Here is a 12743-nt window from a genome sequence, read left to right on the forward strand (position 1 = left end):
AAATCAGTGTGCCAAGAACGGCTTAACAATCGGTATGAAACACGTCAGACAGCATTTGACCCCATGCGAGGTTGTATTGACGAACTAGATCGTTATAACGACCATAGAATTTGCGAAATTCAGTTATGTTGTAGTGTATATATAGATAATGTGTACAGTTATATTGTAGTGAACATATATATAAAGAGTTTATTTTCAATGTAGTGTACTGGTATTGGTCAAATGGAAAAATAGTAAACTTCACCAACTGGGCTATCAATGAGCCTAGTACAGGGATTCTAGAAAACCAACTGGAATGTGTAGAAATGTATCATAATGGATTTTGGAATGATTGTTCCTGTACATCAAAAAGATCTTTCATTTGTAAACACAATGGTAAGAAAATATTTACATCTTTGAATCTATGGTAAAATAGAACAAGTAATATCTGTATAAAGTAACATCACTATCACTGAATACAAATAGTTAGACGCTAGAAAGTTTCATTTTCTTGAATTCTTATTAAATTACGAAATCAATATATTGTACATTTTATATGACTTTCTAACCAAAGATTGCTCCCGTATAGCATTTATCTAAATTGAATTTTAAAAAACGTGATTGAACAGTTACTAGACATCATAGAGATCGCATGAAGCATTATTCAGCATCAAATAGATACTCCAAGTCACATGTTTTGAAGTTTAAAATGGTCTTCCATTTAAAAAATCGATAAACAACATACGACTGTCGCTCACATATCGCATCACTGAGCAATAGAAGTTGTGTTTGTGTTAGGTTAAATCAATGTGATTTCTTAAATATATCACTTTTTATAAGATATGAAAAAGTATATATGGAAAAACAACTTAATTTCATGTATTATGAGTTCTTAAGGGGATTACGCTTTCCGTATTTGGATGTGTTTCACTTAATTCGAAATAACAGAAATTCTTATATCCGTATTATTATAAGGCATTTGTTTAAGTTATATTTTACGCCCCTTTGAGAATTTTTCACTCTTAAAAGATGTTGATCAATATATATTTTGGACTTTACCTAATTCACTCTCTCAATCCAAACACCATCGTCAAGTAATTCTTAATTGAAAAGTTGTTCTCTTATCACTTTGGTAGGATCTACCGTTGAACCAAAGGGCGTTTCAACTCATCCGACAATAGAAATTAAAACTAAATCCGTACCTCATCCTCACAATATTCTGAAGAATGTTAGCGGAACAGCTGGGAAAAGGGAACCATTGAAGAAATCAGGTTAGATTAGATAGCATTCTTGTACATTTTTCCAAATTGTACTCGAGTGGAAAATACTTTTTAAAAAATATTTTACATTATGATCGAAAGCACGTAGACTTTTTTGATTGTGCACATGGTTTAGATCTAGAAAAAGTATCGACATTTGTCTATGTATGCAATGTGAAAACATTGAAAACTCGTCGAGAATTTGTCGTGCCTATATACAATGTGAATGTCTACTGAACTGATCTGACCCCAATGTAACTAGAACATCAATTGCATTTTATTCTTTTTCTAGGATCGTCGACGCATGTGGGGTTAACAGTGGGTGTCACTGTGGGTGTGTTGGTGTTAATCCTGATCGTGTTAATTATTGGACTTCTCCTCTATAGAAGACGACGTCAGCCTCTTTTTCGGCCATCCCTTGGATTTGCTAATGCTATGTTTCAAAAAGAAAATGAAGAATCGAATGGATAATTTCAAACGTTTACATTGATGAACTAAGACAGTTTGAGACTCTGTTCAGAGTAAAATTTTGCATCTGTATCTTTTTCTTTTGAAATATGAAATGAACAGCAGCAAAAAGCATATATATGAATATGCAGTTCTTGTATCTATATGCGTTTATTTTGCATTGTAAATGTTTTCTGCACAAATATCCCGTGGGAAATTAAATAATGCATGGGAATTTAAATAGTGACTGTAGTCAACTATATCCAGACTGAGGCTGATACTGAACAAAAGTTCTAATTGTCGTCCAATGTTTAGTTTTAGTCATTGAGTTAAAATATTCAAAGAATGCTACTGATGGTTGTCTTTTCATTCCGTGTTACTGATGAATAATACAATGGTTGCTACCCCACACTTAAAGTTACTCAGGTCGTGTAAACCAGACCACATGCAACCAATTAATCTTATTTATCTCTGATTTGATAACCTGTGGGTTATTTTATTAAATACACCTCAATGTTTCGGTTTTTGTAACTATTGATTTCACAGAGTGTGAACCGATTTTCCGGATCACCACACTGTGGGTTTTGATTCCGTATCGTTATCCACTGAAACTGATGACGTCACAAAGCATCAACGCAATGTTTTCTGTGGAAAAATTCGAACGAGTCACAAACATAACTGCCTATGTCACGGTATGTCTGTGTTTTTGATAATTTGAATTACATTTATTATCTTATAAATGTGGATTTAAGAATACAAAAGGGGTATATAATAAATTTATCATTACTAAAGTAACTTTATCCGAAGAGTTAGATCATGTGTCGTTGAAAGGTGTGGATTATCAGATCAAACGAAACGCGAAGCGTCTCGTTCGATCTCATGATGCGCGCCTGTTAACTCGATGTGATCCGATTCTTTGGATCAGGTTACTGTAGTAATAAAAGAAATAGATGGTATATATGGAAAATAATCCACAATTGTCCTTCGATAGAAATACCTTGGCATAAAAATTGTTTTTAATCAATATTTTCATAGCATATTTACTTCTATGGTGATGTACATGTGCATATATTTTATATAGTAGTTCGTGAAAATGTTTCTTAAATAAAATCAAAATATTGATTTCTGTTGTCTTCACCTTGTTTGTTATTTCACATAAACGATATCTATTCATATCCAGATATGGTAAAAGTCTATTCCAATTGGACAATAGTCAAAAGAGAATAACTAATAGTTTATATGATGTTTAATATAGCTATTGGTTTTAAATCGACACAAACCATCTCTCGAACAAAAGAATTTCAAGCACATTTAGAGATAATATTGAATTGTAAATATGATTGCTTGTTAATTTGCATGTTTTGAAAATGTTTATATCTAGATAAAATATTTTTTTCCAAAAACTATTGATAGAAATATAAGACAGGAATGTCTATTATGGAAATTCCACAAATTGAATGGAACTTTTCATAAAATATTGCTTTTACTAAATACATGTATCTGCATTAAAATGTTTGAGTTCAAGTACACGCACTATTGCTATGAATATGAATTTGTGTGTTTTTAGATATGAAATATGAAGTTGTTAAATTGTCCAGAAGCAATATGTGGTACTTTGAAGAACCGTTATTCTTCCTATTTGTAATTCAACTTTATTTTCTGAATAATAGCATGAAAGATGAAGATAACGAACAATAATCAATCTCATAACTCCTTTAAGCTATTCAAAAAAGAGAGTGGGCAAACACCGACCCCTGGACACACAAGAGGTGGGATCAGGTGTTTAGGAGGAGTAAACATACTCTGTCAACCGGTCACACCCGCCGTGAGCCCTGTCTCTTGATTAGGAAAACGGAGTTATTCGTCTTTAAAATCAGTGTGCCAAGAACGGCTTAACAATCGGTATGAAACACGTCAGACAGAATTTGATTCAATAATAGGTTGTATTGGCAAACTAGATCGTCATAATATCCATAGAATGTGCGAAATGTTGACTTTAAACGAGATTGTTGATACTCATGCACCATCAACTTGTTTGTCAGTTGACTGCCTCGATTATAAAACTGACCATACGCAGAAGAAGCTCTTGCGTCTCGAATCAGTTGAGAGATATAAACAACACATGTAGATGATGGTATATTGCTACATAAATATGGGAAGTTGAAGATGGAGAAGCTGAAATTATTCCGTCTGTCATCAAGTTGAGTTGTTAGTTTGTCGTTAATATCAAACTGATTTATTTTTACGTCGATGAATACAAATTTCGTCTACCCATTTTATTCAACCCCAGAGTGCTGAATAAATTTGGAGTTGGACAATCTAGGATATGACGTTGTAAATACACTTTAGCAAAACTTGATGGTTTAGCATGGCAAGCATCTGGAAGATGAAAACAGTGAAGATAATCCCACAAAGAATACAAAATTAAAAATAGGGTAAACACAATCACCTGTACAAACCAGATGTGGGGGAATAAGCATCCCCTGTTGACAAGTCACACCCGTCGTGAGTCCTATATCTTGATCAGGTAAACAGAGTTATCTGTAGTTGAAATCAATATGTAAAGAACGACCTGCCCATTGCTAAGAAATACGGCAGGTAGCATTTGACGCAGTGACAAGTTGTATTTGCAAATTAGATCATATAACGACCATAAATTTTTCGAAATGCTGAATTGTATTTTGCAAAAGAAAGATCTATCGAAATTAAAATGTGGATATTCTTATTTTTTCAATATTTCGCATTGCCCATAAACCCTTCTTCGCCTGTACATAATAAAACCACATGAGACAAAAATTGAAAGAAATTTTATCTTTTTACCGAGATTGATAGGCTATATACAGCGCTATCGTTTATCTATTCATTGTAAACGAATTCATTAAGAAATACTAATCAAAGACGAAGGTAATGAACAGTGATCAATAGATTTAAAAACAGGTTAGATTGTGCTGCAGATTACAATATTATTATTATTATTTTACTAATTTATAAAGCGCAAAATTACATATAGTTTCTATGCGCTGTACAATATTTGTGCTAATAATCAATGATAATATACCAACAAAAGACCTGCAAGAGTTATAAAGGAAATGATAAAACAATAGAAAGACTTTAAATAAAACATGGTAATAAGATGATAAGGTGGTTGACTTTGACTAGATAAGATACAACTGGCACACAGGTAATTACATTCGTATACTGGATCAAATTTCAGAATGCAAGAGATTACACATGGAATCCTTGATATTGCACTGAAATTTACATTCACAGGGCATATCCACGCTTAAACAAGAGTGTTTTAAGACTCTTGCAGAATGTTCCATGTGCTTCAAGCTCTCGGAAGTTCCCATGGTAGTTTATACTACAATTGTGTGCCTAGTGTTTTTATGCTGTAAACTGTAAGAATAGAACTGAATTCGAGGCAGCTAGTAATCCATCATATACCATAACATATCTTCTGCAGTATGTGAAACTTATACGGTACCAATTTGATGCACCAGATGCGCATTTCGACAAATACTGTCTCGTCAGTGATGCTCAACCGAAATTTTTGAAATCCGAAATAACAACAAACTTGTAAGTGTTATTTCAGGGGAAAACAGAGTGCCAAAAAAAGGAGCCAAATTCGTTCAAGGATAAGAGCTATGCGGGAGGGAAATAATCCTTAATTTTGAAATGAATTTCTATATTTTATCACAGCAATTAAATATACATCCGTATTTTCAAGCTAGTAACTGTAGACAAACATCTGTTCTCAGTTTGGTTGTTTTAACAATTCCCTTGTGAAAATAATTCCAGGACGGTTTCTCTTGTGAACGACAAAAGATGAATGACGGTCATACATTTTCGTTGACTACAAACCTAGAATATTGCAGTTCAAAATTACTTGAGTTGTATATTTCATCCATTAAATACATTTAATTCATAATGTTTTCCTACTTTTATAACTAAGTGTGATATATTATGTTAGTTGAGTTTTCATGGAGCTAAAGAAATTTCGATCATTATTTACACACTATATGTGAAAAAAATAATCTATCATTAACAATTCCCTCTTTTACAAATTACCACCATTTATCCTAAACAATATAGAATATTTTTCTCATTTACCTTGATGATCGCGATTAAGAAATAAAATTTAATTCCTGAAAAGACATGAAGGTATGAACTGTAGCGCTTCACGCCGGAATATTTGATGTAGTGTGTAATTTATTTCTTGTATTTAAATTCTAATTCTGTCAGAATTCATTGTCATTAAAATAGACGTACTTTACATACGTAGATTGTTTACGACTGCAACGCATCCCTGAAGAAATGGATCCCAGTACAATTTGTAAAGATATCAAAGGCAATAAAATTGGGAAAGCAAATATTTTACAATGTGTTTCTGCTATCTTCTGACGATATGTTACCTTATTTATTAAATGGTATAAATCCATATAGATCCGGTATGCAAATTAAAAGTAAATTGAATTCAATGAGTAATTTAAGAAGTCATTACTACGTTTAAAATAGATTATACAGAATGATTGACAATATCCAGGAAAGTAAAGAAACTATATCATGCGTCTCTTCTTCCTGTGATACTAGTCTACAGGAAGTCCATGCCTAGAAGCACTTGGCAGTGTTTTACAGTAATTTATCAAGGAATTCACACGTACAAGAAAATATTTCTAAATCATATACTACTGTAAATTCCTAAATATACGGGAGCAATTTATTATCGCGTAATTTTGCGAGATACATCACTCGCGAAAAAATATTTCTCGCTTTTATTTTTGTATTGCTAAAATACGTGCAAAAACACTTGATCAACAGAACACTCGCGAATTCATTTTCTCGCGATTTGACGTCCATGAGTTATTTCGCGATAAAAAGTACTCGCATAAAATAAGGAATCTACATTAATCGCCTTGATATGATGCATTAGATTAAATTCGTTCCTGACAGAAAATTAATATCAAACTATATCGGATGACGTAGATATTGTATGAGGCAGCGTACATGTACCAGACTACTATGTACTTGATCGTGAAAATTGAATGTGAGCAGATGGAAGGTGCAGGAATTGTCACATGAGGAAAGAGAATGATGGCTAGATATCTGCTGTACAAAGACAAGGGAGGAGAGACTCATCTCGACGTAGGGAATACCATCGACTCAATCAACTTGATAACATTTATCACAAATTGTAACCTACTTACTTAACATAACTGATAACAGCACAGGGCAAACTAATTCATAGCAAGAACTTCAAACTAGAACACATCTTATTCTATAACACATTGCTACAGGTATAATTATTTTTTTCTGTTATCATATGCACCTAGTTTGCATATTGTTACATTTATATTATACATGTACTTGAATCTTCAATGAACATGTCAACCCTGTAATTTCAAAATATTTTGGAATCTAAAATGTTGCATTCTAATCATGCACACTGATTTTTGCTAAGGATTACTCAGTTTATCTGATCAAGATATAGCTAGGGCCCACGGCGGGTTTTATCTGTCGATAGGGGTTGCTTACTCCCCCAAAGAACCCGATCCCACCTCTAGTATATACAGGGGTTCGTGTTTGCCCAATTTTTAATTTTGTGTTACTTATAGGAGTTATGAGATCGATCACTGCTCTCTGACTTCATATTTTCAACCCGCCATATACAGCGATCGTCAAAAAGTAATTAATTTGTAGCAAATATAGCAATCAATTCTTATTACTATAAAAGAGTTAGATTATTATCAATTGAAGACCATGCATTTGGACATCTCGTGACATTAAAGCTTGAGATCACTTTTTCATGATCTGTATATTGCACCCTTTATATCTTTTCTAATGGATTCAATCACTTACAATTTAGAATTATGTGATTAATTATGACATATCAGCTGAATTTCCATGAGGAGAATGATTTGTCAAACAGGTATTTTGCACCATGCGAAATAAGTAATTCAAATAAATGATTTTGAATTTTATTTCCAAAGGTAATTTTCTGTCCTCTCTTGTCTTATAAAAGTCATGCTAGTAGTCATACAGCGGTAGATTTACATTTGGTAGATAATGTCTACAAATTGACATCTTTAAATTCTCCAAGATATGTGAAATAATCAAATACAGCATACCATTTAGCGCGCACACTCACACAACACACACACACATATAAAGCGCAGAAAATGTCACTTTATTTGGATATCCACTACTACCGCCCCCACCCGGAGTTGAACTCACGACCTGCAGAACCAAATCTCCTAGCAGCATGTAACCAGCGCACTAGACCGCTCGACCATCTATGCAAATCTATTAACTTGCTTTGGATGACGATGCAATTATCGCCACGCTGGCACATGCTACATGGTCATTGAGAATAAAAATGGGAAACAGTTATTCAACGTATATTTCTTCACTTAGGGCAGTTCATTGCTATTACCGTGCTCTATATAAAAATATTTCAAATGCAATGTGTATCATGTTGATCACTGTTCGTTATCTTCACCTTGCATACTGCACATACACATTACATACTGCATTTTACTTAACATACACATTATATACTGCATTTTATTAAACATACACATTACATACTGCATTTTACTTAACATACACATTATATACTGCACATACACATTACATACTGCATTTCACTGCACATACACATTGCATATACACATTATAAACTACATTTTATTGCATGTTCACTACACTTTACTACGTAGCATTTCACTGCGTCCACAACCTCAATACTCTGGGGGTTAGAGCAACGCGCTCAAAATCACATGGCCTCTTACCTCTGATCGGCGCGGGTTTGAATCCCGCTCGCGCCGGTAAGTGAAAAAGTTTCCCAGTTTACTTTCGGAAGGTCGGTGGTCTCTTCCCAGGTACATTGTATCTAGGTCCTTTCTTCCACCAATAAAAACTGGGCGCCACCAAATAACTGAAAAATTGTTGATTGTGGTGAAAAACATCAATCAATCAATCAATATTCTGGGCGTTTCCCTATACTCAGACATGAACAGTACACCTTACATTTATGTTGTAGGTAAATACTTACGCATTTGAGATAAAATACACCTGGATGTACTTTGCACTCACAAGAACTGTCACAATTTTAAATTCTAATATAAATTACATAGAACTTTGTATGTTGGCCATTTTAGGAATGAATGTGGAATTAAAATATTGAACAGTTGTTGAAGTAATCAGCAAACTTACCTCAGAAGTTGTGGACCCTGGTCACAAAGAAGGAATTAACGTTAATGGCTATTACTATATGAACTATACAAATGCGATTAAACGCGTCCGAAACCGACAAATGACACGCCCAAACTAAATACATTGGATTTAAATGTAAAAGAATACTCGGTGAACAATTCAGATACTATGGAAACACATTGAGATATTTAACTATTGAACGTGATAAAGACCTTAACAACTATGGAACTATGATCGGAAAATATGTACATTAATTGTTACAATCAGCAAAACAGCTTCATAACAAATGTGTACTTAGTCCAATAGATGAAAAAGTTAAGATCATGAACAGTGATCAATCTCACATACCCCATAAAGAATAAAAATCAAAAGCGGGACAAACACGGACCAAAGGTCACATCAGACGTGGGATTCGGTGTCTAGAAGAAGTAAGCATCCCCTGTTGACCAGTCACACCCTCAATGAGTCCTACATTTTGATAAGAGGTCATACAATGATCCAAATAGAATTTTATTAACAATATTTGATGTATGAGTAATGTAAGAGACATAATTATACACTGTATTTCATATACTTAGAATTCAACGGGCGAATATAAGATTTGTAGGCTGTTGGTCTCCGTGTAATTCTTTTTCCTCTTTCAGATATCTCTTCAAGTACAAATAAGACGTAGCCCATCCTATACGAAATGTATCTGTTTAAAATTTAAAGTCTGAATGTAAGAAATGACAATGATTTATAGGACATGCTGTAGAATTCAAACTGTATTAATATTCTGGACAGCAATGAGAGAAATATGCCTTCTTTTGAACTTCGCTGCCTACATGTAACATCGAAAGCTGTTTTAAGATTATGAATAACATTAGTGACTTTAAGGTTTTGGGTACCCAAACTGAAAACACAGTCCAACTGATCGGGTTTTGAATTTTTGATTAATGATGAATGATACACCCGAGAAATTTGGTGTGAATGAAAAGTGGAGGATATGTACAACACTATTTCAAAATTGAAAACTTTCAAATTCACTTTATTTAGTCAAAAATGCAGTTTTAGTATAAAGTAATCTGAAAGAAATATCTTAAAACTCCTGTTGGACTCGAACCTGCGATATACATTTCAGTAGTCGGCGTGCTAACCTGCTGAGCTACTCAGCTAGGTATTTAAATCGAAAAGGAATAGATAAATATTGTTGATATTTATATTTGCATCCTTGTTTTAAAAGGAAGTCAGTCATTATGACGATGTATTATACCTCCTTAATACAGATATGCCATTATCATTTGGACATTATGATTTATTAGCTTTATCACGTCACTGATTCTCAAGAATGCGAAGAATCCAAGGACAAATGCAGAATGAAATAAAACAGCTACAGGTAAGTTAGATGTGGTATGACACTGATCATTCTATTCAACAATGTCAAGGTAATGGGATACATTTTTAACGGTGCAGCGCGAGTTATTTTCCCCTGAATACAGGAGGAGCACAACATGTTGCGGTTTGCAAGTAATTGCGTCATTCTAAGGAATATAAAGAGGATGTTATAGTATTTCTGATTGTAATTTAGTGCCGATTAAGGAATTTTTTTTCCGGAGAGCTACAGTCCTGCAGCTAGTAACAAAGAGAGAGAGGGGGGGTGGCTGCCCCTTATCTCATTTTCCCTTACAACGTACATTTTCTATTATCATTATATGCTAATTTGGTTATTTTTACGAGCAAACGTTTGATCTATAGGTTGCCTTACCCCGTTTTTAAAATTTGATAGAGCATTGAATTATATTGGAATGGTAAAGGAGCTGATGAATGTTCAAATCCGCCCCCCCCCCCCCCCCCCCAACGTTTTGGGATTTGTTTGGTTTATTTATTTCTTTTATTATTTTTTTCTCTTTGTTTTCCTTGTAAAGAATATTCCACCAGCTTTTAAACACGTTTTAATCGGATGATGCCCACTCATCTGCCAATAATACACTGGCGCACAGTTTAACTTATTGTAAACCTCTTGAAAATACTGTATCATTTCGAGAAAGTTTGCGACTTCAGACTAGTTTGATGACTAAGTAATAAACACTCACTGGCGTTAGTACATGATTATTCTACATACACAAGCCATAATTCTACATCAACTGATGACCTACTGAGTGACGTATCTAACATCAACTGATGACCTACTGAGTGACGTATTCTACATCAACTGATGACCTACTGAGTGACGTATCTAACACCCCCTTTTTAACCTAAACCAAATGTCATATTTTGCCACCCCTGCATTGATCTGTTCTCAGCCTTATTGACATGTGACATAGCAAAGATAATGCTTTAGCTGGATATTTGACTATATAAACAGAAGGAACATGAGAAATGCATCCATCCCATGAAAAATGTTTACAAATTCCAAGTCCTGAATTAATTGATATGTTTCTGAGTGCATCTACTTATTGTTGAATAGTTGTCTCCAAAATTATGCGGAAATTGGCCCCCGACTTATATAAAGATCACAAACCTACTCTAAATAACTTGGTTTACCCTTACGAGATACATCTGACTAATAATCGTATTCGCCAAGATATACATACTTGAATGTTTTACTCGTGATCAAACAAGGTCGTGCAAGTAATGTGCGCAGCAGCTGCGTCTTTTAGTACTAGTAGAATTTCATGTAAAATCCCATCGCTCGTCATTCTGCTTTACTGATTTAGTGTAAATTCGATATCGGCGTCCGTATAACGTTATCGCATGACGTGATTTAGTGCATATTATTATTGTTTGTTTGTCACACTAAGCCCCATTCGATAAATCTTACTCCCATAGTGACGTCACCAGTTGTAGGTGAAGTGTAGAATAAGACTCGTATAGGAAGTGCAAGGTCGTAGCAGCGAGGTTTTATTTTATCGTGCTAGCGACCACCGGAACAAAGGGCCTCCGTTTTCAAGGTCAAATCAAAATATAATGAACCATTCGACCAAAGATTTATGTACAATGTGTCAGGTTTCACATATCTCATTTTGGTGATATTACAAATTGGGGATCGATCGGGATATGGATATTTTTTTTAATTTCTTGGAATATCGAAAATCATAAAATTAAAAGAAACTTTGCACACTTTAATCAGAACGTAATAGTTATCGCAAAAGTTCATTGCCCTGCTCTTGAACTTTCCAACAACTGAAAGTTTTCAGAGAAATACTTATATCTACCAAATTCCTTGAAACATCGTTAACATGAATTGCCCTTATTGATTGTCGTCCTAGAATAAAAAAAAAATTATAAAAATAAAAAGATCTTGTAAAACTTAAGATTTATTTACAATAGAAGTTATTATCAGTAATTTGTAGTTCTAATTTAAATCATTAGATTAAAAGAGGAGCATAAGAGAGAAACAAACAGATATGTGTAGTCATCGGCATGAACTTTTACTATATATGCTCTTTACATGATAGTATCTTTGACAGAGTTGAAAGGTACGTTCTTTTAGAGACAATCAACTCATTACGAAAATAAATTTCAAGAATTTTATTTTCATCCAAGGAAAATATTTTATTTACATACAATATTTATATGATAAACTGTATTGATTAATATGTAGGCAATAACGCATGGTAATTAATGCTATTTGCGTGTTTTTATGGGATAATACGTCATAAAAAGATATTTCTCTTACACCAGCTTATTTCAAGTTCATGTAAAATATACGCGAACCTCGTTTAGTTTAGAAGATCCCCGTTTCCTTGCATTAAGAACCATGAAAGATTAATAGACACATTAAATCCAAAATAATAAATTTGTCAAAATAGTTTCACCTATGTCTTAATATTCCCCTATAAATAAAAGTTTTCTCAGAGGTACTTC

At 33.7% G+C, this 12743-nt stretch overlaps 1 protein-coding gene across 1 annotated transcript in view; it reads left to right on the forward strand.

Annotated features, from left to right (window-relative positions):
• The window catches only part of LOC125651275 (macrophage mannose receptor 1-like), a 52059-nt gene extending 49248 nt beyond the window's left edge, over positions 1–2811 (forward strand). The window contains exons 37-39 of the mRNA XM_056166949.1: positions 205–375; positions 1116–1250; positions 1531–2811. Coding sequence (XP_056022924.1) covers positions 205–375; positions 1116–1250; positions 1531–1709 — 485 coding nt within the window. The 3' untranslated portion in view covers positions 1710–2811. The remainder of the gene's footprint in view (positions 1–204; positions 376–1115; positions 1251–1530) is intronic.
• Positions 2812–12743: the final 9932 nt, after the last annotated feature.

This window comes from Ostrea edulis, chromosome 5, assembly GCF_947568905.1.
Source record: "Ostrea edulis chromosome 5, xbOstEdul1.1, whole genome shotgun sequence".
NCBI classification, from domain to species: domain Eukaryota; kingdom Metazoa; phylum Mollusca; class Bivalvia; order Ostreida; family Ostreidae; genus Ostrea; species Ostrea edulis.